The sequence below is a fragment of the Neolamprologus brichardi genome, chromosome 11, assembly GCF_056152115.1.
Source record: "Neolamprologus brichardi isolate AB-2024 chromosome 11, ASM5615211v1, whole genome shotgun sequence".
Classification (NCBI taxonomy): domain Eukaryota; kingdom Metazoa; phylum Chordata; class Actinopteri; order Cichliformes; family Cichlidae; genus Neolamprologus; species Neolamprologus brichardi.
In genome coordinates this window covers 1,967,525-1,994,213 of record NC_142114.1, presented here as the reverse complement: position 1 = coordinate 1,994,213, position 26,689 = coordinate 1,967,525, and the positions used below count along the sequence as shown (strand labels likewise).

At 41.9% G+C, this 26,689-nt stretch overlaps 1 protein-coding gene across 2 annotated transcripts in view; it reads right to left on the bottom strand.

Annotated features, from left to right (window-relative positions):
• Nucleotides 1-2,116: 2,116 nt before the first annotated feature.
• The window catches only part of LOC102781671 (neurocalcin-delta A), a 65,373-nt gene continuing 40,800 nt past the window's right edge, over nt 2,117-26,689 (bottom strand). For both annotated transcript variants that reach the window (XM_087847943.1, XM_087847942.1), the window contains 4 exons: nt 18,783-19,192; nt 9,818-9,923; nt 8,765-8,884; nt 2,117-4,212 (listed from right to left, as the gene is read on the bottom strand). In XM_087847943.1, the coding sequence (XP_087704069.1) occupies nt 8,787-8,884; nt 9,818-9,923; nt 18,783-19,160 (582 nt within the window). In that variant the 5' untranslated portion in view covers nt 19,161-19,192 and the 3' untranslated portion in view covers nt 2,117-4,212; nt 8,765-8,786. The remainder of the gene's footprint in view (nt 4,213-8,764; nt 8,885-9,817; nt 9,924-18,782; nt 19,193-26,689) is intronic.

Sequence of the window (26,689 nt, the reverse complement as noted above, 5' to 3'; positions counted from 1 at the left end):
GCAGTCACATTCTTTAGCTTCCTAAGTCTAAGGTTTTTAAAATGTAGCACAAAAAAATGTTGTTAATGAGTTACACAAAAGCCTTACATTTCTATTGTCAAAATGTGCACAGTGGTTTCAAACAGTGTACTTGGAAACTAACTGATCCAGGGATGTGTCTATATATAAGGTTTCCTTTCACATGTTAAGGATTTGAAACTGCAGCTATTATGATGTGTCACTTACAGGCTAAAAGGAGCTCACTGGGCTGATTTAGAGCAGCGGTCCCCAACCCCCGGGCCTCGGACCGGTACCAAGCCGCGAGAGTTGAGGCTCAGGTGTGAAATGTATAGTTTTCAGGATTTTTATCGGTTTTCAGCGTTACTTTGTTATCGTTTTTATCGTTTACTCTGTTTTCCTGGGTCTTTTCACGTGTGTTATGAATAAATTTTCTTTTTTTCGGTACCGGTACTAGTTTTATTTTGTTGTATTTATCCGCGACACCTTAAAGGCCGGTCCATGAAAATATTGTCGGGCATAAACCGGTCCGTGGCGCAAAAAAGGTTGGGGACCGCTGATTTAGAGTATGCACTTGTAACTTTGCAAAAGTCTTTTTCTGTGTTTGTTAACATACAAACCTAAGCCATATTTCAGAGTTTGTTAACCCTCCTTAAAGAAACTCTGTAAAGCAGTACCTGCCTTGAGGAGACCTCAGGTCAGCTGGAAGCAACATTGTATAACAGGATCAATGAGCTTCTGCCAGCTCCAGAGAATGTTATCGAGGAAATATTGCAGCTCTATCAGTCTGCTGTAACCTGCTGGAAAGCTTCAGTGTGTTCCTCCTCGCAGTCAAGAATCATTCAGTGTGACAGGTTAACTGTGACAGGAAGCTGAACGGAGTAGTTTTCAGTGGATGCTACAGGTGGGGAAATGGTACAGACAGTCCTAGAAAGAGCAGTTTGGATCAAAAATTGTATGTAATTGTAGTCATGCTAGTGATGTGACTGTGGATCAGAATATTGATGATCTCTCACTTCATTTCAGACTGAAATCTTTAATCTGTGACTCCATTGGCATTTTTGTCATATCATAAAATACTGGCTACAGGTGTACATCTCAGTGGTTTCTACTTTGACTATGCTAGCATGATTAACAGTTGCTTAGTGGTCTTTGCATCACATTGCACAGCAGTATTAGCACTTTCAGGAATATAACCAGAATTTAACCAGCTAGCAGCCAGTTGAATTGAGTCCCCTCAAGTTGTGTTCATTTACTGATGGCAACATGTTTATGAATTAGACAGTAATTTTTTGCAAACCAATGTCTCTGAGAGTGTTTGCAATCAGCCCAAGTCAGGCTTTGTAGAAAGATTGCATCTGGTGATGCCTTGCAATGAAAGGTAGTTGTGAATGTGCAACAATCTCGAGCTCTGAGGTGTAAAGATATCCCAAACATTTTGCTATTAGCTTATTGGGAATCACCTCATTAATGATTATCTCGAATAATATCTTGTAATGTTATGTTGACTCAACTAAAGATTACAAGAGTACAAAGTGCCTAAGATACAGTTATTTGCAGGTAGGAACACTGGTTTGAGTGGTGAGTCAAGGATGCCATTGAGGTGAAAAAGGAACAACCTAAATACTTTAAATATACTGTAAGATCTTTCACATCTTACAATGCTGTGATTGCAACCATTCCCCAACTCTCGGTTAAAAGTGCTAATGGCTACTGATCAATTTACATATTAATGATCATGAAACTGACCCCGCAGCCCATTGTTAGTTGGTCATTTTGCAAATGTACTGTTTATAATGTTGTGGAAACCTGCTGAGACTGAAGAAAGTCAGTCTTGTCACTTATCACTCTGGATAAGTGACAAAACGTTTCTCACACGTCCAGATGAACCAAATCAACTTTCTGGGATCTGTGGAACTGAAATGAGTGAAAAAGAAAAACTTTGAAAGAGCTTCAGAAAGTTTGGCTCCTTGGAAGGGAAATCTAAAGAGTGTTTTGTCAGACACCGTGACACAGTGTGGAGTGGGAGATTTTACAGTAGAAACGAATGCACTGGTCTGTGGTGGAGTGACTGTGACACAGTGTCATTTCTTGTCACTTATTAGCCAACATGTACACAGCTAGCAGTTTGTCTTTAATCATCTAATTCCACAATATTCCACAATTAAGCAAACACCACATGATTACTTGCACACAATATATTGTAAATTTAATTCTTGCCTTTGAATTCGACCCCAAAAGAAGGAAACCGAATCCTGTGTTCCAAATCCGTAGTCACTAAATACAATATACCATACAAAACCTACAAAATGCAACAATTACAAACATTTTGTTCAACGCTGAACAATTGTACAGTATAAATTTATACAATACTGTTTTTTTTTAAATTTTATTTGGCACTTGACCACAAGATGCTTTCTTTACGTTTTAACAGAAACGATCCACATGACAGCGTTTTTCTTAAAAAAAAAAAAAAATCATAAAAAAATAATAAATGTGACACATTATGACAGTATCATTGCAGTAGTTGTGATTCTCTGTTTGTTGCTCTGCATCTTTTTTTCTCTTTACATAAAAAAACAAACAAACAGCAGTTATTATACTGAACATTCAAAGCTTTTTCTAATTGGAACGTGTTGCAGTTACTGAAACGGCTCGGCTGGGGCCTGGAGGAGGGCGGGGTTACATTCAGGGGTGGAGAAGTTTGGTTTTTCTCTTTTCGGGTTTTCTTTGAAAGCAGAGTGAAGAATAGAGAGACAAAGGAGAGGAGCACGGATTGAAATTATGATATTTATCCTGCGTGTGAGACTGCGGGGACGCTGCTCACGGTATGTCACGTGGCGCCGTGTTGGAGACACGATTGGATGGTGATTTAATGATGGAGCTCCGTGCTTTTTTACAGTTGCCTCACTGATGTTGTGAGTCAACCTAAAGAGCTTCTTCCGTAAACCTACAGACGCGTCAGCTTTGTCGATCCACACTCGGTCAATAACACTGACGACACAGAAGCGAGCACAGGGCTGAATAGCGCTACCGTCATGTTTGATATCCATAAACACACACTAAGAACACACACATGCGTGTAAGTCACATGCATATGTGCTATGTTAGTCTACCCACCCCGTACCCGACGACTGGTTCAACATGCTGCCTTTAAAAACATCAAAAGTGAAGAAAAAGCGGTTTTGTTCTTCACGCAATTAAAAGAAAAAAAGGTTTGCATGCTCGATATCTTGCCACAGCTTAAATAAACAAAGATTTAAAAAAAAAAAAAATTATTATTATTATTTCACGACGTTTGTTCATTGAGCACTGAGCGCTCAGGACTACATGGGTTTGCTATACAAATGTAGAGATGCACTTTAAAATATCTACACGGTACTCAAATACTTGTTAAGACTACTTTTCTATTTCTGCCTCAAGCTAGCGCGCGGTGACGGCCTCGGCGTTGCCGCTGCGAAACACAGACAACGGAGCAGAGGGACGCTTTCTATCCTTCGGCGAGACCTCACAAAATGAAAACTACTGATCAGGGTGCTTATGCATAGTAGCGTAATATCACATGTTCTTGTTGGCCCAGCACAAAATATGAAACAAAGTCTATCAAGTCTGCAAAAAAAGAAAACAAAAAATACACAAACACACATTCTCACAGTAGAAAAGAGGAAAGCGGTACTCGTTCCGAGTGAAGGACAAACTTCACAGGTCTTCTCTGCAGATAAAAATGATCTTGCCTACAGTACTAAACACCATCATCTCTCGTGGTCTTGTGCACACTCTGTCTATTATACATGTTAGAGTGATGGAGGCTCTGTGCAGCCCTGGCCGGAGCCTGGGGGGGTTACAGAGAGCCAAGCAAAGACACTGATACAGAGACTCCAGTTTATACTGCGTATGTACAACCTACTGTAAACCTTCTTTAAACTTGGACATGCCTATAGGAGAACTGAGGAATGCAATTACAATCAGTGGGGTTTAATAACCTGACGGGACATCAGTCTTAGTTGGAGTTCGGAGGGTTTCAGATAAACAGTTGACGGAGGGGTGTGGGAGGGCTGGGAAATTGGAGAGTGTAGCTCCTGTGGCCATCTCCTGTGTGAAAGTCCTCAGTGCACATTGAAAGGCCTGTCTTCTTCATCCTCATCATCCTGTCAATCTTCATCATCAGACTCTCCACAGTGGAGAGTTGTGGGCATTTAGCACCCCAAAGAAGCACTGTGGAGACACAAATGAAGATCAACAGTCACACACAGGTTCAAAATATGGAAGCGCTTTTGATCAACACTTCCGGGCTTCTTCCCACTTCTTCAACCATGTGTTGCACGCTGGTGTTGTTACAGGTAATATAAAAGCAGTTGAGATGCAATCCCACGTTATCTCATATCTAAATTAAATCTCTAATCTTTTTCCCATTTTTCCCGGTTTGCTGACTGGAAACAAAATCCTACATATTTGAATATTCTATCACATTTTAGAGCAGATTACGCCAGGCTAGATTGGTAAGATTGCAGTCAATATTCTGTTAACCCTTTGAGGTGTAAGTCAGTGGTCCCCAACCCCCGGGCCTCGGACCAGTATCGGTCCGTGAGTCGTTTGGTACCGGGCCGCGAGAGTTGAGGCTCAGGTGTGAAATGTAGAGTTTTCAGGGTTTTTATCGGTTTTCAGCGTTATTTTGTTATCGTTTTTATCGTTAACTCTGTTTTCCTGGGTCTTTTCACGTGTGTTATGAATAAATCTTCTTTTTTTTCGGTACCGGTACTAGTTTTATTTTGTTGTATTTATCCGCGACACCTTAAAGGCCGGTCCGTGAAAATAATGTCGGGCATAAACCGGTCCGTGGCGCAAAAAAGGTTGGGGACCGCTGGTGTAAGTGATCAGATGTGCTAGCCCTAATCCCACCCTGCAGCTGTGGAGAGCAGCACCAGCCACTGGTGGCAAACAGTGCTTTGCAATATTAAACTAAAATAAACACCTGAACCCCCAAACTCTTTTGAGATCATCTACAATAAAACGCTGAATGTGTTTCAGAACATTTTTGCTTTTTACAACTATTTTACATAGTTGAAGCGTATCATTATCACATGATAAAATGTCTAAAAAGCTTCTGTTACAAATGTGTCCACAGCAGAGACAACATCAGCAAGTCTATTATTGTCTGCATGAAACTCCTCATAACTGCGCTGTTACAGTTTGAAGTTTGCACTTGAAAGTGCAAGCATGTCTTTTATCCTCTCTTCCTTCTCTCACCCCAACCGGTCGCAGCAGATGGCCCCGCCCCTCCCTGAGCCTGGTTCTGCTGGAGGTTTCTTCCTGTTAAAAGGGAGTTTTTCCTTCCCACTGTCGCCAAAGTGCTTGCTCATAGGGGTTCATATGATTGTTGGGTTTTTCTCTGTATCTATGAAGCGCCTTGAGGCAACTTTTGTTGTGATTTGGCGCTATATAAATAAAAATGAATTGAACACAAGCTGAAACAGAGACTCAGCGAGGCTGCGTCTTGCTGCTAGCTCGTCTGAAATTGGTCATGTGACTTGGACGCGCCGTTTGATTCCAGAGGGTTACGTCGACTGAGAGCCTCTCGATCTGTTTGTGACAGTGAATTAAAACAGAGCATTTAATTCTGTTTTAATTGAATTAAATATAATTACTACCAGATACAACTGCTAATTCATTTTCAGAACAGGCTGTACTGTCACGGTACATTTTGTGCTTCCTCGTGTTAACTTTCTCTCACTGGTCGGTTTGTCGGTTCAGTTCTGTTTTGTACTGTGCTGAACTTGGACTGCTATTAACTGGCAGCAACACAAGAGGCCAGAAGTTCAAAACAATGACAATAACAACAGTAAGTGTGTTCTTCCACACGCGAGCTCTTATTATGAAGGAGTAATGTGGGCCCTCACACATGATTCACAACACGTTTCATGTTTTGCTGATAAGGCGAAGTGGAGGAGAGACATTTGATGAGAAAGAACTTAACAGAGGATTCTTCTTAAGGGGCTTGAATTTTGTATTATGCTTTTTTCTTGCAAACACACCTATTCTAGCATTTACTTGCAAATTCAAAAGCCTGACTACAAAAATATTTGCGTGCTCTCCATTTATTGGGCGTCTTGTTATCGTTGGTGGCTGTGGGTGCCATAAATAGCTGCCGTCGTGTGCAATAGCTTACTTTCTTATTGTGAAGTGTTGTTTTTGCTTCTCGTTAGGCGTTTGAATATTTATCCCAGGTAGAGCCCCCCGTAGTTAGATTTCCGTTCATGGTTCCAGATTGAGACTAACGTGTTTCCTTCTCTCTGCTTCACGAGAGTCAAATTCCTTTTATCCTTTGATGTTGTTTTAATCAGTCTAATTAATTCAGTCTAATAACCTGAGGTGCAAACTGCGATCCAGTGATGAGAATAACAGCATGTCCACATCTATTCACAGCTAAAGATGGGAGAGGAAAAGGTGTCTGCGTATGGGTATCACCACGATCTCACAGGATGGAGACAGGATGCATTGTTTTTTTGCCCTTTGTTGGCACAACCAGCTTTAGTTCTGAATCCAGAGCTTTGTTTATAAGTCTGCAGGATCTCTTTGGTCAATCCAACGCTCAGCTGGCACGAAAATGCCAGTTGTTTGACATTTATTTGAGCTAATGTATCACATTCATCTGTCAGTCACAGCCACAACTATTAAAATGTAAAGTTTTTTAAAGCAATGGATTTTTAAAATAGCATAGCATTTATATTTGCACACATGAACAGAATTATTTCCGAAAAAACAAAAATGATCACAACCAACATTATTAGTCCCCAGAATAAGTCAATCACTGGAACTCTGCACAGCAACGGACTGTGAGGTTGCAGACCAAGAAAAACTCCACTTCTGCAGAAGAGAACAACTTCAAGCCTGAGTCAAGTATGTTAAGGACAACACGGAGGAAGATTATGCTTACTGGAAACATCTGCTTTGGAAAGATGAGATGAAACTAGAGCTCTTTTGGCAACACTCTGGAACTGGGAATCCTTTCAATGTGGAAGGACTCATGAAGAAAGAAGCCTATGTGAAGATTTTCAGAGAAAACTTCAAGCAGTCACCAGCAAAACCGGGTCTGGGTCATCGCTTTGTCGACAACGACCCAAAGCACACATCACTCCTCATGAAGAACTACTTCCGGAAGACCAATGTGAACATTAATGGCTTTCTTGCACAAAGCCCATACTGAAAATCTGTGGGGTGAACTGAAGTATGGAGGAGCTTGAGAGATTCTCCAAAGAAGAATGTGCTGGGATTGCTCAGGAGACGTGTGTGAGGCTTGCTGGAAACTTCAACAAACGACTGCAGGCTGTCAAACAGCAAGAAGAGTTTTGTATTTTTGTAAAAAAAATAATTTTGTGAGCAAAGTAAATGGTCTGTATTTGTATAGCGCTTTACTTGGTCCTAAGGACCCCAAAGCGCTTTACACTATATACAGTCATCCACCCATTCACACACTGGTGATGGTGAGCTACAGTGTAGCCACAGCCACCCTGGGGCGCACTGACAGAGGTGAGGCTGCCGGACACTGGCGCCACCGGGCCCTCTGACCACTACCAGTAGGCAACGGGTGAAGTGTCTTGCCCAAGGACACAACGACCGAGACTGTCAGAGCCGGGGCTCGAACCGGCAACCTTCCGATTACAAGACGAACGCCCAACTCTTGAGCCACGATCGCCCCAAGTAAAATGTAATCCAAAATCCCAAATAAAGCTGGGATGTTTGGAAAAGCTGTGTTCTGTCATCATATGTATATTATATATATATATATATACATAGTTGTAAGTGTTCCTTTTTTTATTATATCTCTGATATATTTTAATTCATATGATCCAGGTGATTGAGAATAAAGTCTGCAGTGTTTTTTCTGTGCAAAATACATTTGGAAGAATCTTCCAACATCTTAAAGCTTTTAGCATGAAAAAGTCTGTTCGGTTCTGCTACTACTCTACAGCAGCTCTGTGAGAAAGGACGGCTGGGGAAACCTGCAGAAATCATCATCAGCTGTCAGCTGCAGGGAAGAGTGCAGAGGTGATGATGACACGACAATGATTCTCACAGTGCTATACACAAACACTGAGAACTGCCAGGCTTCTCTTTCTCCACTGATTTCAACACACCACAACCTCATCTTGTGACACTCTGCTGTCAGATTGCTGTTGTAACTCATCTGTTGACTCACAGATCTCCTCTTCACATTATCTGATTCTTGGCTCTCGAAGTTACAGCTGACACCGGGAAGGTTTGTCTTGTAGGTCCTGCTGAAAGCTCAGAACCATCAAGACAGAAAAGAAGCTGTGCTCACAGAAACATTGTAGCTATCCTACACACGGGGGCTTTAAAAAGAAGAAGCTTCTTCTGAGCATCAGCACCTGCTCCAAAATACCAGGACACCTCCTACAAAGTCTCTCATGTCAGTCCATGAATTACATGCAGCCACAAAGTCACTGACACTGTGGATGACCCATCCCACATCCTACATTGCGCACGCAGCCTCGGAATAGCTTCCCTCCAGCAGACGTCTTCTCTGCCTGCAAGGCAAAACCGCTCGTAGGAGAAGCGCGTTTGTTCCTGAGGTTGAACCTCAGCCCTCCACCGATCCGACCACACAGCAGCGCCGTCAGCGCGAACAGCACGACTCTAATCGATCGGTGTTTCTTTTTTACACTCTCAAGTTTAAATTTACATTTAACTTAACGTTAACTTCAAAGAGAGAGACAGAAGTGAATTTTACTGCTTAAAGGAGCCTTACAGGTTGTGTCGATGCCTCAGCTTTAGAACTGTCCAGCACTGCTGGGGTCACACTGCAACAGGCGCACGATGGAGGGGTCGCTCTTTGCTCCTTTGATGAACTCTTCCAGAGACAGTTTGCCTGAAAAAAATCAGAACAGAAATGATCTTTTTATGATTCATATTTGCGTGCACAGCATAAAGCTGAAGAAGAAAGAAGCATGTATACCAAAACAGTGTGAGATAAAGTGCAACACACTGGTGGAGAAAATCCTCAAACAGGAAACGTTCCTGCATTTGTCTGTCAAGTGTGACTGTGTTGTCATTAACATTTTAAGTGAGATTATAACAGTTTCAGGGTTAATCTCTTATGCTTATTTGGTAGCATCTTTAGTTCAGAGGCTTTACAACATGAACGGTACATCCAAATATGTTCCACTTCTCACCAAAAGGTGGCAGTGTTGAGACAGGTCCTCTCTTTTCTGATCACTAACAGACAGACTAAAGCTATCTCCCCACGAGTTGCTCTCCACTTGTGATTCTCATTACAAGAAGTAAAAGACACTTCCATGCTTTAGTCATTGCGCTCTCTTGCTCTCGCGTCATCTTGCTCCCATTTTTCTCCCTTTTCCTCTCCATCACTGCCCCACCCAGCACCATCATCCATCTTTCTCTTCCTCCTGCCTTATTTGTGCCTCTCCTGTGCCGAAGGATCACGACACAGAGCGTTACCGATGCATCAGAGAGCTGCACAAGCATCCAAGTCTAACTGTGTGTGAATCTCAAGTGTGACGTAAGTGAACGGCGCTGGCAGTGCAGGGCTTCTTCGTCTCGTATTAAAGACGACTTTGGTGACAGCTAATCAGGTGGTAGTTGGATGGAATCACTCAAACAACTTTTCATCCAGAGTGATAAACATCCTAAAGCAATTATCAGTGAGAGAGATTAAAGATCAATACACAGGGAATAATAGTCTTTGTGCACCTTATAAACTAGGCTGTGTGAAGTGTGGATCATTTCATCTGCTGAAAGTTAAAACTACTGGAAGTAAATGCTACATCAGAGTACTTCCTACCGTCTCTGTTGGTGTCCATCTGCCTGAAGATCTTCTCTGTCCTCTTCTCAGGTGTCGACTCATCCTCGGGCATCTTCATCACGGACGACACCATCTTATATATCGCCTACAGAGAGACACACACAGTAAGGTCAGATGAGCCGGGTACTAATTTATGCCTTCAGCTGTAGAATCTCACACACATTTGAAAATGATTGCAGCTGACAGGCGTGATTCTGGCCGGCATGTTTCTATTGGTTGACGCGACTTTTCATTGTCGCAGCAGATCTGCTGAAACCTCTTGTCTGCTTCTGCCTGCGTGTATCTTGCGTTATGTGATTGGAGAGGTTTAGTCTCTTTTTAAAAACATTTACTGAATGCTTTATTGCTTATTTTTACTGCTGATTAAACAATGAACAGCTGAGTGTGAGGTCTGTTTTGCAGGCTGTAGATAATGTATGGAAAAAGGAGGGATTCCTGACGCAGTCTATGTGCTGAAGATTTTGACCTGTTCAGTTTTGTAAGAGATCGTCTATTCTATTTTTGTAACTAGGAGACTTTCTGGGTCATTATAAAAACTCTACTACAAAACTCAGTTTGAATAGCTCACCTGCTCTCTCTCTCTCTCCCTGCTTTTTTAAAGGTTACCACATTTGCAATTACATAATCTTACTTTTGCACACCACTAGAGTAGCTTTGCATAATTCGCAGTTCATAATAATGCTTATTTAAACTAAACATTGTGATTGGCTGTCCCTCGGACATACCCCCTGGTTTGTCCATCCATTCGTCCTTTCACTTAACTACTTATCCAGTTGAGGGTTGTATATAACAGAATATACAAACACACCTTAACTTTATCATACTGCAGGTAATCAAATTGGGTTTTTATTGCTTTCCTTTCCAAAGCTGAAGTCTTAGTTAATGCTAGCAGTGCTTTTCTTTTCAGCCTTCAGAATCCCTGCTGCTTTTACTCGGCTTGTTATACTCAACATCCATTCATACCAAAAGCAACAAGGACTTCCACTTTGTCCTGCTGTAGCGTGCCTTGACAGAGTTAACAGAAATCACCGTTTGGAAATCACTCTCGAGCAGAGAGCGTAAAACCCCAGAGAGTCCCTGTGATATTTGCTTTATTGATATTAGGGACATTTATGGTGACAAACACGCCGGTTATTGAGCATATTTCCACAGTATCTCCACCTGTTTAGAAGTGATTCCAATATGCCAGCTTGTTGCCCTGCTTCGCCGCGCTGCGACTGCGTATTTGCGCTTTAGGTTGGTCTTGGAGACCAACACGCAGTCTATTTATCAGTGTTGTGTCTCCTTTGCTTTCTGTTGCATTGCAGGCTGTTTGGCAGTAAACAGTGAAATCACAGCCCACTCTGTCTCTAATAAGGAGGCGGTTTTGAGGGGAATGGGAGCTGACATGTGAACAGATGAGGGATGATTGTGATTACAGTGCAGCCAGAGCTTTATATAGGTGCTGGTTATGCTGCCTATTACCAAAGCGGCAGGGCAGTTCGGGAGTTCAGGGACAAGAAGCAGCCAGAGTGACTTCACTTTGGAGATGGGTCTGTTATTAATTGGCATCCTTCAAGGTGCTGTGAGTAAAGTGGGCTGGTGTTGCATGTTAGGGATTTAGCTGCTCATCTAATCCAGCGAAGCAACACGCTGTAAAATAAGCTCACATTTCTAAATCCCCAAATTACAAGCAGCCAGTAAGAAGTGAAGCGACGTGTGAAGCTAAGGACGCTGAGCCCAAGAGAGTGGAGGATTTTTCTTCAGGACTTTCTAAAAGGATGATTCTGTGAATACGATACTTGGAAATCCCACCTTTTGGTTTTTCCAGTAAACTATTGTTTGCTTCAGCTTAAGACATACGGGGCGACCGTGGCTCAAGAGTTGGGAGTTCGCCTTGTAATCGGAAGGTTGCCAGTTCGGGCCCCGGCTCGGACAGTCTTGGTCGTTGTGTCCTTGGGCAAGACTTCACCTACCGCCTACTGGTGATGGCCAGAAGGGCAGATGGCGCGATATGGCAGCCACGCTTCTGTCAGTCTGCCCCAGGGCAGCTGTGGCTACAACTGTAGCTTGCCATCACCAGTGTGTGAATGTGTGTGTGAATGGCTGGATGACTGGGTGTGTAAAGCGCTTTGGGGTCCCTAGGGGACTAGTATAAGCGCTATACAAATACAGGCCATTTACCATTTACATCAGGGAACAAACTATACTGGTCTGTGCACTCGATTTGGTTGCCCCAACAACCTTTGTATATTTTCTTTTTTGTAATAACTGGATTCATTTGGTGTGTTTCATGTTTAGAACAGGCTCTATATAAGAAGCCAACACCAGAGGACAATCTTCTACTTCTTATTTTAAAGGTTTAATCACTGCTAACCAACTAACCTCTGCCCTTCCTGTCTAACTTACGACTTCACTGATGACATCATTCAACAGCCGAGACATCTTTCGCTTTGTTGCAAGCAGGAGGACAACACAGGACTACCAACGAGAGCTTTAGCTTCACTGGGTCTTCGATTTCAGCAATTACAAATTAATTTTTTTTCCCGGCTGAGGACCATGGCCTCGACTAATAGTCGAATATAGATAAAACCAGAAGGGTCGTGTTTGGAGGTGTTGTCTCACTCCTGAAATTCAGATAATTTATCTCCAATTAAAATGAAATTACCATAGAAATGAGAGATTGTTCATTATTCTTAAGCTTCCTTTTAAATGCGCTCATACATTATTTCATTAGAGTGACATTTCAAATTAGGAAGTGTGTCATCAGTGACAGTTGTTCATTGGAAAAGTGGGTATTTTTTCCTACATAGTCACAATTTTTGTTACTGCAAATTTTCTAGAAATACTGTGATAAATTTAGAGGCTATATCGCTACCTGTCATATTACTGAATAACACCGGCTTTACCCGAGTTAGCCTCCTAAACCAGAAGTAAAGCCAGTTCCTCAGCCTTGCTCTTTCTTCCCCTGCATCCAAAGACAACAATCTTTGTCTTAATAAGTCAGGTCTTTCTGTGGTTTTCTCTTCACATATGACACCCTGCCAAATGCTGTATCCTCCCTACAGTAATTGCCTGTCTCCATATCAACTCTCACTTCCCACTCTTACTTTGGATTCTTGTTATATCTCCTGGACTTAGCCTGGGCATTTCTTCCTCCTCCGCCAGTAAATTTTTTATAATTTATCTGTAGCACCTGTATAGGTTTCTTTCTTTTTTTTTTAAATTGTAGAGTCAAGCTTCAGCCATCTAAGTAGTACCCATTGTGCAGCCTGAATGTCACAGGGAGAGAGAAGCCTCTTTCATGTGCCTTGAGCAAGCACACAATAATGTCTCCAGTGAAGCCAGAAACAAAGGCACAGGTGTGTGAGGGCAAATAGAAAGAAAAAGACTATAACCTAGCCACTTGTAAGTGTGAAGGAGAAGAAAAGCAGGATTGCATGGAAAGGATGTGAAAAAGGCACCATTGACAGAGGAAGAAATGCAAAGAGTGAGGGAGGGCTTCAGCTTGGTCAGACTTATTTGTGGAGCCGGCTGAGCCCCGTTTGAGTTGGTCAGCAGTAGCTACACAAACAAAACACAGAGTCTCTCGTATCACCCTCACACCATAGCTGAATATGTTTCCCACGGCGACTTTATCCGCCCGAGCAGCCGTCTATTCATCTACTCTGCTATTACGTTCAGTCCCTTAAATTACTAGTATGAATGCTCTCTGCCATCTGCTTTTTCGCCAGTGGAGACAATGGACGTCCCTCTGTGCTCGTCTGCTCTGCTGAAGGCACCTCGTTTCAGATGAAAGGTCGACAGAGGGTAGATATCAACTATTGATGAGTTCAGATTCTGTCATTATCTGAAAAGGATGATCCGGGCTGGCGGTGATCCATCCAATTCAATTACTCTCACAGCAACGATAATTATGATCATCACCAGCATTTACACACTCTCTGCAGGAGAGAGCATTAGCTAGCTGGGAAAAGCTGGAGCTCCCAGGCACAATGGCGAACGGAGGCGAGAGTGCATGGGAAATATGAAGACCGCAGTGGGGGGACAGACAGGGTCCTTAGAGTGAAGCACTGGCAAGTGATATTAAGATAAGATATTCTCACATGAATATAGAGGAGAATATGAATGATCACAAAAGAAGACAGAAGAGCTCGTGTGATTATTGCACTTGAGTGAACAAGGCTCTGTTTGGATGATGTTCAGCATGTTTATGTTAGGAGGTGGTGGGTAGGTGTATTGTTGTTCTTGGGTTTTGTTTCCCTTCTTGGCACAGGTAGGCGGGGCGGGGCTTGATGGCATTCCGGCACACCTGCGGCGCATTGGACGTCATCAGTGAGCGCTTTTATGGAACTGAATCTCGGACGTCTGGTGTCGGAGTATTGTCGTTTTCATAAGTGGTAACGTGTTGGTGCAAGCTGAATCTCTTGATTCCACGCGATTGAGCTGCATGTTTTTAGGATCCATCACCTGCCTGCTTCTCCTTTGTTCTAGCCCAGGGGTGGGTAATCTCAGTCCATGAGGGCCGGTGTCCCTGCAGGTTTTAGATGTGTCCTCGAACCAACACAGCTGATTTAAATGGCTAAATTAGCTCCTCAGCATGTCCTGAAGTTCTCCAGAGGCCTGGTAACGAACTAATCATGTGATTCAGGTGTGTTAACCCAAGGTGAGATCTAAAACCTGCAGGGACACCGGCCCTCGTGGACTGAGATTGCCCACCCCTGTTCTAGCCTGTCCCGCTGCCTGCTCGCCTGCCTAGTTTTCTGTGTGTTGGCTTCTTTGGATCTGTGACGGAGAGTAACTTCGTACCAGGCTGTGACCACCGCTACAGCTGTATTTCTGTGTTGCAAGTAAGCTCTCCAACTCTCCCCGTCCACTTTTAGTTTAACTCTCAGCTATCGACGTACTCTGTAACTTTGTTCGTCCCTCGTTTTCAGGTAATTCCGGTGCGTCATCGGTCCGCCCGCATACCTCGGCTCCATCTCATCCTTTCAGCGCTGCTCTCCGTGCACATTTTTACCTGTCACTGTATATAGCCCCTTCCCTTGTAAATATTCCCCCATCATTGTATATAAATCTGCATCACTACTATCCTGTGCTCGTGTGTGTTTCTGCCACTAAATCCATCCGGGTAAAGTCCCCCTAACAGTTTAACATACGTTGAGCCAGTTTTGTCCATTACTACGCCACCATTTGTACATGTGAGGTTGAAGACACTGTCTTATCTTTAGACGTATTTGGTAAAGCACATTTAAAACGTGATAATGGTGCTAGATTCAGCCATTGGACCAACAAGGTGATTGCAATTCATTCTGAGCTAGACAATAATGTATATAATAAACCAAGCAACACATGGGAGCTGGTGCTGGTGGTGCTACTTGGAAATATCAGGGAACCAGAAAGGTCTACAGGCAATTGGATGCAGGGCTACTACTGTTAATCTTTCACAGATACACAGGAGAAAACGAATGCATTTACCTTTATGAGTCACCTGTCGGATCTGCCGTCTGATTCTACTGGAAGCAGCGTGTGACTGTGATCACACTAATCTGAAGGCTTTAGTCAGACTCAAGGATTCTTTTTTAACTTTAGCAATTCCTTTTAAAGGTCTGTCTGAAACCTTTTCTCTAAAATAACGTTTTCAAAATCAGAGGCAAAGCCTGGAGCTTCCAGATCCGTCTTCTGTGGAACCAGCTCCCAGTCTACCTTTAAGCTTAGGCTTAAAACTTTCCTCTTTGATGAAGGTTATAGTTAAGGCTTGAGGTTTCCCTGAATCCTCCCATAGTTAAGATGAAATAGGCCAAGCCTGCTGGGGGCTTACGCTTATGCCGAGTGTTTCTTTGTCCCTCACCTCACCTATGTGTTTATACATGTAATTTTCAGCAGTTATTAAACTCTGGCTTACTCTCTTATGATTTGCCTTTTGTCTAATATCTCTCGTCTTTCCCCTGAACTGGTCACGGCACATGGCTCTCCCTGAGCCTGACTGAGGTTTCTTCCTGTTAAATGGGAGTTCTTCCTTCCCACTCTCACCAAGTGCTTGTTCATTGTCTTATAGTTGGGGTTTTGTTCTAATAATGTACGGTTTTATCTTACAATATAAAACACTTTTGGGCGACTGTTGTTATGAATTGGCGCGATTTAAATAAAGCTGAATTAAACTGAATTAAAGCAAGCTTCTTCTCTGCAGAGGCAAGGGGCCCTCAACCAGACCACAAGCCAAAGACGAAAACAGATGAACATAGCGCGCACGTCTGCACGCGACACTAAAACGTTAAGATGGCACCGAGTTCTTCATAATCATGCGCTTCTTAAAGCGTTACCATTTGCAACATACTTGCACTCACACGTGCTCCTTCAAAATTCATTCATGTTCACATCAGCTGAATAGACGCGAGCATCTGAGTCACTGCTTTCTGTTCTTTTGTCCTTGTGAACAGTGCCACCTTTTACTGGAAAATGGGCAGAGGGTTTATGGCGTCAGTGTGTAGAAAGAAGTGACGGTGTGAAGTCTGACTCATAGTGGTCTTAAAGTAATGGGACTAATTTAGCCTTGAAGCAATGATAGGTGAAGCAACACAGCCTGGCTAGCTCAGGTTTAAGGCGTTGTCGTGTAAACGGTGGTTCAGATTGTGCTGAGAGAAAGTAAAAGTAAAGCCACCATGTACTGGTGAAAACAAAATCAATTATATTCACAGCACTTGTTATTATAGATGCCAGAATGAACATTTTTAGGGCAACAAAGAGTTAATCCACAGCACGCTGGATGGGATGACTCATAGAGGCCACCCCAAACACAAATATCATCAAGCTGCCTTGTGCCTTAAACTATTCAGATCGTGTTAGCATGTATCAGTTTTTCTTTCATTACAATTATCCACCAATATATCACTGCTTAATTCCTTTTAGTCACCTCCTCCTCAGCCATATAGAGCCATAGTAACACACACAGATGTATAGTCACATATGCACACACACTGCATTCCTTTTGGGTTAATCTGTAAAAAATAATTGCTTCTTCTCATTGCTTCCTGTTCTTCCTCCATCCCGCCTTCCCCTCATTATCAGGATACACAACATAAATGGCCTGTTTTGATAATGGCTCACACACTGAAGATCTGATGAGACTAATTTGAGTGAAACTGCAGTGGGAGAGACTGGCCGGCATGTAATTGTGAAGGAAGTCAAATATAAACTGTGTTTGTGCGTGTGTACATGAAATAGTCTGTTTACACGAAAGGCTTTTGCAGGAAATGCCACCCACGCTCGGCTTTTATCCTGCTTTTCTGTCTTAAAGGTGAGCCGTACCTGGCTACACGGATCAGAAAGCAGCTGTTGAATTTTTCACAGAAAAACAAAATGTGGCTTATTTCAAAATGATCAGAGTTTTATTGCATTTCATCTGTTTCTTTTATTTCCTTTTCTTTCTTGGACGTTTGAAAGTCTGCATAGTGTGCTGCGCTTTTTAGTCTGCCTTCATTATCTTAATAAATAACAACAGGTGAGCAAGCAGTGTGATTTAATACAGACGTGCCTCCTCATCTGCCCAGCGCTGTAGCTTATTCTGGTGAAACATGCAGTCAAACATGACAGGGCAAGAAATAATAGTTCCTGTAAGCCAAAAGGATACTGAAAGCGATGCAGCCAGTGTGGATTAGGCTGAGCCAGAGGTCCATTTGTTCCTGTAAAAGGTGTGGAGCAGAGGGAAAATCTGCTCTTCTCCTATCATGACAGGGCTACAAGCCATAAATAAGACGGAGCTGAGCTAATTAATCTCTGACTGTTTCCAAAACTGCTTTTACTTGGCAGCACAATGAATGTTTCCAATCAATCCAAGTGTACCTTTTAAGTACACTGACATTTTAATGCTGGCAATAAATAAGGGCCTGAATGACGTAGCTCTCAAATAGGGCTGCTCAATTAATCAAATTTTAATCTCGATTACGATCTGGGCTTTCAACGATCATTAAAAATGACTGAGCCGATTATTAGCCCCTCCCTCGTGCTTTACTCTCGCGCTGCTCCGTGTGGCAAATCGAGCGCACCTCTCTGCGTTTCGAACACGTGTCACAATAATTAAGAGCAGCGGTCCCCAACCTTTTCGCGCCACGGACCGGTTTATGCCCGACAATATTTTCATGGACCGGCCTTTAAGGTGTCGCGGATAAATACAACAAAATAAAACTAGTACCGGTACCGAAAAAAATAAGATTTATTCATAACACACGTGAAAAGACCCAGGAAAACCGAGTTAACGATAAAAACGATAACAAAATGACGCTGAAACACCTGAGCCTCAACTCTCGCGGCCCGGTACCAAACGACTCACGGACCGGTACCGGTCCGAGGCCCGGGGGTTGGGGATTGCTTATTAAGAGGACCCGAGAGAAGCTCGGAAAGCTAAGCAGAAGTTATTTGGAGAGGAGAGTGACTGCTGTTGGTTGAAAAGAGAGGTAAAAAAAACTTCAGTGGTGTGGAAACATTATGGGTTCGCGGAGTCAGACGTGGATCAAGTAGACACAGTGTGTAAATTTTGCTACAGTGTCGCAGCTGCACCACAGAGCAACACTGCAAAGTTCACTAAACACAGATGTTTACATTTTTCATTTATTTTTTATATTGCAAACATTTGCACTGTTATCAGTATTTGCACACTATTTTATATTATTTTTTGACCATCTTTAAAGTCATTATTCAATACATTGTTATTGTTAAATAAATATCGTCAAATAATCGAGATCTCAATTTCAGTGAAAATAATCGTGATTATCATTTTTGCCATAATCGAGCAGCCCTAGTCTCAAAAATCATGTCAATGTGGAGTCACATCCAGCACCAAATCTGTATGAACGTCCTTTCTCTGCTCATGAAGAGCGCTGGAGCCCACAGTGATGTTAGATGTTCTCCTTGGTAGGAAGTTTTCTGTATTTTAGACACTTTTCCACAATCTACACAGAAGACTCACCTGCACAATCTCCAGCATCTCAGCTTTACTGATGTACCCGTTCCCGTCCAGGTCGTACATACTGAAGGCCCATTTCAGCTTCTGCTCCAGCTTGCCGCGCGACGTCACACTCAGCGCGATGATAAACTCCCGAAAGTCTATTGTCCCATCCCCGTTAGCGTCGAACGTGCGGAAGACGTGTTCGGCGAACTTTGAAGCGTCTCCGTAGGGGAAGAAGTTACCGTAGATCTTCTTGAACTCCTCCATGGAGAGGTTCCCGCTGGGGCAGTCCCTGAGGAAGCCCTTGTACCACTCCTGGATCTCGTGCTCGGTGAAGTCGGTGCTCTCCAGCAGGTCCTGCATCACCTCAGGGCGGAGCTTGCTGTTCTGCTTCCCCATGTCGTCGGTCCTGTCAATCACTCAGCTCACAGCTGGGAACACAGAGAAGACAACGAGCTTGATTTTGAGATGTGACAAAAGTAATAATGTATTTTCTAGTGCTTTTAGCGTTAACCGCTGCAACCATCTTTGTATTTTCCCATAACTCCATGAGTCATGTTACACATCCACGAAGAACAAATGTCTATTAGTGTGAGACATTCAATGAAAAAAGGTTTTGCAAGGGCGACTGTTGCATACATTTTTCCACTGAAGGGTTGCTCAGTTTAGACCTGTGCTGTGTTATCAACTGGTAAAATCAAATGTGTCTGTTTTTCTTTATAAAGCACAAGTTCATATTTGGACTATCAGCTACACAGATGAGCTAGCTGCTGTCAACTTGAGTAGCTTCGCCTGATATGAAGCAAAAATGTAAGCAAACCCCTCAGACGTTACGTTGATCACTCCTTTTTTAAAACGAATGGAACTTTCCATGGAAAATAAAAATAGCTCTGTGGACCCTGAGTGCACACAGCACCAAAAGTACATGGATTTAATTACTCTATAAAATCTCCGCAAACACACTTAACTGGGCTTAGATGCGCAGTACAGTCAAATGATTTGGAGACGGATCTGCTTAACAAAAATCGTTCAGATTCATAACCTCTCGAGAAAGACAATTTCTTTATTGTCTTCCTGGAACTTGTGATATCAGTGTTTGCGGTCCAGATCTTTATAAAGAGGTTAAAGCTTTACGATCCCCATCTGCAGGCTCTGAGCTGAAATGTTCATGTAAAATGAGAATGTTTACTTAAAGTAGCGACAATGATGATTCATTAACTTTGGGCCTTTATTTGAGCTAGAGCAAATGGACCATTACTTTATTACTAGTATTACTTTTAAGACAGTAAAAGCGACGGCGCTCATAAAAGCTGCTCATTAGATTTCGTGTTGAGCAATTGGTGACTGCTGGCTAAGAAGATCATGAAACTTCTCAGGGAGTTTATTTGTGTATTTACTTTATTCTTTTATGTGTCTTGAAATCACCCAGTATTTCACTGTTTCCTAGTAAGGCTATATAAAATCAAAATGCTTAACAGCTGGGTCATTCAAATACCCAAGCACACTGTTTCTTCTTAAAATGTCCACTCCCAAGCACAATCGTGTTATATAACGCCACTTTTGTTTTGTCTGCATTCAATTATGATATTATTTCTCGATGACGCCTTATTTATTTTCGTTCTTACTGCACTGGAGACTCAGTAAGGCATGGAAATACTAAGAAATACAGCTGTGAAGTGGTCTTATCTGCCCTTTTGGTGACACAAACAGGAAGTGCTTGCTCCTAATCTCAGAAAGATTGCGCTGTCATTACACTAACTATAGTGTCAGTGTGTATGTGAGTGTACAGGCATATTTTTCAGTATGAAGGCAATCAAAGTATATTTACAAGTACCAAGACATGGTGACTGCATATGCTTTAGAATTCATGTGTTGAGGCTGTGTACATTTGTGTACAGTATATATTCAGCTCTGTGCGATGTGCTGTTAGGCCTGCCTTGGCCTGCACTCTGAAAAGGAAATGAGTCACTTATGTCCTCAAAACCACCATGAATAAAAGCATGTTTTAGGAAACCATAGGAAATGAAAGCCTCTTTTACGTCACGACGAACAGCTCGTTCACAGTACTGAGCTGAATACTGCAATCTCCGAGAGAAATGAGAAGCAAAAGAGAGAAGGTGACTTCTTTGCAGTCCCACCCACCAGCAAGTTCAGGTCATATCAAGGTTTGACTAAGGCCGTCACCAAGGAAAAATATCCCCAGTGTAAGCAAGGCTATTTGAGAAGTGATAAGTTAAGTGAGTGCTGAATTATCTGAGCTGCAGCCGTGCTCTAAATCATGGTACAATAACCAGGCAGGCGCTATAGAACAGCTACCACTTCTCTTCAGTAAACATGGCGATGAAAAGTGCCCTGATGCTTGGGGTGCTACGGTCATAATCAACTGCTTGAGTACCATGTGACTGATGACACTTATACAATCGCCTTTGTTTACTTTTTATTAGATGACTTCTGCTAACACGTAGGGCACAACAAAGAACTGCAGTGGACTGAAAATGTGGGCCGGGGGGATGTTAGCACATACAGCATGCGCGCTATAATCCCAAAGTATGAATTCTGACAAAAGTTAAACAGGACTAAATGGTCAAAAACTTTACAGCGGTGTCAAAGAGTAAGCAGGGCTTGAACTTCTCTCCTTTTTGTTTGTCACACAGCTGTTTCTCTAGCTTTTCTGTGAGCAACCAAACGCAGCGGTATGAAGGTCTACAGCAAGAGAATGTCCCCATATCTAAACAATTATCACGTCTTGCCTCATGTTACTACAGCTGGCTTTTTCTCTCCGAGTGGCCAATATAAACACGGTATTTCCAACATGGTCAGACACCACAAATTCGTTTTCTTTTTCTTTACAACTGCTCTAAAAAACAGCAGCTATGCAAGCAGCACTAAAGGTGGTCCTAAGCCCAGCTGCACTTTGAGCTACATTCTTAAGATGCGAGGCCGACATCTTAAGATGTCTACAGAATAAAGATGCAACAGGAAGATGTCCATTAGAATTTCAGGCCTCAGTGAGACTGGATGCATTCAGACTTATATCATGTTCAATGTTGCAAACAAGATCAGAAGTTTTACAATTAATATTTAAGGGAACGTCAATCCAGCAGCAGGTAATGGAAATAACATTGGCATTTATACAGTATATATACTGAGAATTTCACTGCAACCTATCACATATGGTAGATATTACACTGTGAAGGTGCAACATCTACCATAGAGAGATGCTGCTAATGTAACCAAATGTGGCTGCAAAGCTTGTACAGAATATGAAACATTAAGCTATTTGTTTCTACATCAAGTCTTTTGTTACAATTTTGACACTATTCGGAAATAAAAATGAAGCAGTGCTTACTTTCAGGTGGTTTCTTCAGTGTGCAATGGTACAGTCTCTTTTATTAGATGATTCATAAAAAGAAAGAAATTCAAGACCTTTAAAATTAAATTAAATGAAATGACGGACACACGTGATTTTTCATTTTTCTTCTTTGAAGCAGGTGAAGCTGAACAAAGGTTTTAGTTGAATAACTTTTAAAAACTCTGACTTAGTGCCAATTACCACACTGACCGAATGTCAGCAACGGACCCTCGGAGCGGTTACACCAGAGTCTGTCGCCAAGCACTTCACCTAATGAAATCCACAGCCGTGACCCTGTCTGCTGCTCTAACACCAGCCTGCGTACACACACAGACACATACACACTTACAAATCTGTAATTAGTGACCCACTGTGCCCTGTCACCTGCTATTTCCAGCGCGTACATATACGCTCACACAGCCCACTCACCCCACACACCGCTGCAGCCATGAAACCACTCTGCCAGTCCTGATGACATGCTTAGCCAACCGAGGATGCTCCTGGCAACCCACTTGATGATGACATGGATTTTCAGCTGAAGCCTGTATGTGTTTTTTTCTGTACCACTGGAAGTTCTACGTTTTGTGGTGGTTTCATCTTCATGTGGTTTTTTTTTTTAATGACCAAAAAGTTCCTCAAGGAGAGAAAAACCAAAACTGGCTACTTCTACGATGAATAGCCATTCTTGCGGATAACATTACCATTAATAAATTAGTGTTATTGAAAAGTGATTTTCGCTATCTTTGGTAAAAATACACAAAGGGGACTGTAAAACTCTGATCTAAAGGCCTGGCAATCCTTAGGACAACAAATCAGATAGATGTCTATGTATATGTACTGCAATGTGCATAAAGGATTGACAGCAGCTGACATTAAAACGAGTAGGCACTGCTGAGTGACAGGACACGTGTCAGAGCTTCTCAAGGCTGCTGCATCCTTTAGTGTGCTCTTCAGAACGTCAGACAGTGGAAAAGCTGGTTTCTTGCATTTCAGGCTGGGGGTGCTAAGTCCTCATAATATGTCCTCCAAAAAAGCCTCTTGTGTTAGATAGGCTAATAGATGGTCCAATTTGAGTTTTGGGCTTCTTCTAAGCTTTAATGTAAGATGTAGTTCCAAGCATGCCTAGTAACCCACGGAAGCCACTTTCATGAGCAGATTATCTACTGTGTGGAAGATGGATAGTGGTCCTGGATAGTGGATCCAGGCCAACGTTAGTGATTTTTGCTGGATTTTAAGACGTTTAAACTCTAGCAGTGACCTGTAGTAGTCGAACTTTTTCAGGTTTTCATCCTAGATATGTCTTTTTATGATAATCAGATTGAAAGTAGAATGCAGGTTAAGCAAACAGGCTAAGGATCTTATCTTGGTTTCTAATTACTACACATGGAAAACCTTGAAGGTAATATAGTGACATCCAATGTGACATCCAGCCTCAATGTAAACACAGGGATTAAGTGGTTCCAAGGCACAATGGGGGCTTGGCTTAATCTGACACTGGGTAAGAGGTGGGGTGTGTGTTCACGATCACATCCTCACCTCCGCCGTTAGGATCACCAATTAATCTAACATGCATGTCTTTGGATTGTTTGAGGAAACTGGTGCGCTTGGAGAGAAGCCACGCAGGCACAAAAGGTTCAAGTGAGAGCATCAAAGACACTTTTACTGTTGAATATGACTTCAGAAATTGACTTCTACTTCATCAGTTGATTTATTTTAGTTGTTGTAGGGAGAGGGAGACAGCAGCTGCAGCATTCTTTAAACACCAAATGAACTATCATTCAAAATGAGTCATTCAGATTGAAGTAAAGTCTATGCACATCTGGTTGACTACGGCTTGGATTCACATTCATAATTTACAGTCCTTTCAGCTTTGCTGAAGAGACTTTCTGATCACTTCCCGGGTGGACAAAATCATTTCTTTGTAAAACAAAGGTTGCAATCAAACTGTATGAACATGTTTATGAGACAGTGAAAGGAGAGAATACATATTCAGTAAATATTTATAATATAGATATGAACCTTATAGAGTCTTTCATCTTTTTCCTCTTTGATTCATAAACTCCTCACCTTTCTCTTGCACCTTGTTTTTCTATTATTTAAATGCTCTTCATCCTCAGCATTATTTCAACCTACACATGACCAGCTCTCTCTTATGAGGCAATTCCACTGCAGTTACCATAGTAACATTCAGCAAAATCATAGAGCCATTGATGAGATTTCTGGCTGCATGCACAGCAGACACATGCACATGGGTAGAAAAGCACACACACACTACTCTCAATCAAATACACTGTGCTCTGTGTGTAGGTGTATGATAATGGTGGGGGGTGCAGAAATGTGAGGTGCAGTACCAACTGTGGTTAACTGCTACACAAATTCAAAAAAGGTAATAAAATGTTCAAATGGAAAGAGAAAGTCAAATAACCGTAATTACAACTGGGTAAAATTGGCCAACGCTACAGTGGTCTGCATGAATCCTCCATTTGAAGCATCCATTCAGTTTTTTATACACCGATCAATTCCAGATAGAGACGTGCAGCTTGGTAACTACAGTTCTTAATTCCTTGAGGGATGTATACAGGAAATCTAATGCTGCAACATCTTGAGGCCAGATTTCTTTTTGTCTATTGCTGTCTCATACGTGCCATTCTTCTCATGCTTGCATTCACACTGACACGTACGTCTACATGCAATGCACAAGAAATGCCTGCGTGGTGGACCTGGAGCTGTCAAAAAGTCGGGTGGAGAATGATGCGCACTTCTCATTCTCAGTATTTGCAATCTTTGCTGCGTAGCAGAAGAGCAGGAAGCAGCAAGCAATTTTTGTCCAGAAGGAGGAATATACTGCAGATGGTAATATAAATGCTAGCTAGCTACATTTATCTTTTTTAAGACACTGATGTCTGTGGATTGGTTTGCTGTTCAGATGTCACCATAGCTGTTGCACAGAATAATACATGGTCTAATAAGCATGATGCATGTAGAATTTTAAGGATTGATACCAGTATCGATATTTGGCAATTTAAAAATCAGATATTATCATAAATCTGTCGATGCTGTTTTGGGTTTTTTTGTGTTTGCGGTGTTCCAAACATCTGCATTGCCAACAGGGAATTTGCAGAATTCATCTGGTGGATAAACTATGCAAAATCAACATGGTTGAAGGGTGTTTCTCCTGCCTCTTCTTTACTTTTTTAATTTGATTGTTATATAGTTAATGTCTGTGAAGGTTCTCAGTCATCCAGGTCATCGTAGTCAAAGGAGCTTGCAAAGAAAAGCGTCTGGACTTCTTTAAGTTGCTTGAAACTTCAAGCAACTTAAAGAAGTCCAGACGCTTTTCTTTGCAAGCTCCTTTGATTATATAGTTAATACCGGCCAGATAAATCGGTCAACACTCACACTCTGTGCAGTAAGTAAATAGTATACATGGAATACAAGATGAAAGTGTACTAGCAACCCCCCCAAATTGAGGCACAATGTTTTTATTCACATAAAATCAGCTGGATGTTCTGAGTCCTGAAGCAAACAACATATCATCAGCCCATTCTTCCTAAAGTGTACATTATGAACGATTACAGATAAAACATTTTTACAGTAAAACAAACTATACCTAAACTGCCCCAATAGCTGCCCCTTATTGAAATCACAAGCAGCAGCACTGCACCAGTTGCCTGTGTAGACGGAATCTTGAATGGAGAAGACTAACAAAAATAAATGTGTGGATTTTAAGATTTGGGCTTGCTGTGAAAACCTGATAACTCTGGTAGCTTAATGACAACTTGATGAGAAACAAAAGTTGTCTCACAAGTGAGGAGGTACATTTTCCCAAGTTTTCTCACCAAATATGCCACGAGATGTTGAATTTTTCTTTTTAAATGAAGTGGAAAATTGTTGCTTGAAATATTGTTTTAGCTGTGTTCTCTATAATTTCCGTTCCTTTCTTACACACTGACCATTTTGAGAAAAACCTACAGTTAATGAACAAAATCTACCAATTCGTTTAGTTATTTTTTTCTTAAAAGTCTAAAAAAAAAAAAGTATTCTAAAAGACGTTGCTGTTATTTTGCAATTTGTGATAAAATGATGAAATAGCAGTTCTATTTCTTCAACCAATCCAATAAAATTAGCTAATTAGCTTAACTGTATCTTCTAATTCAACCTTGTAAATCTAGTTTTTCACGAATGCCTGGGTGGTATAAATGACTATAACACCTTGGAGAACAGGTACAGCTATCAATGCAATGTAGTTGGAATCATTTGTATTGTAATTAACTTTCACTGGTATCTTGGTTTCCAAAACTGAAGCGTGCTGAATTAGCATTTGGACATGGCTATGGCTAATCACATCAGACTAGCACAGTAGTGAGCTCACTCTGTTTACTGTTTTATTCCCTGGCTATCTTTAACAGGGACTAGACTGTAAAAAAGAAAAACAGAATCTCAAAATTGCTAGTTTTCCTCTCATGTTGGAAAAAAATGTTGGTACAAAGTGGCATTTGGTAACTGGTAGCTGGTTAGCATGCTAATTCACCAGATTACTATCTAGTATATAGATTGTAATTTCAATCAGAAGCCG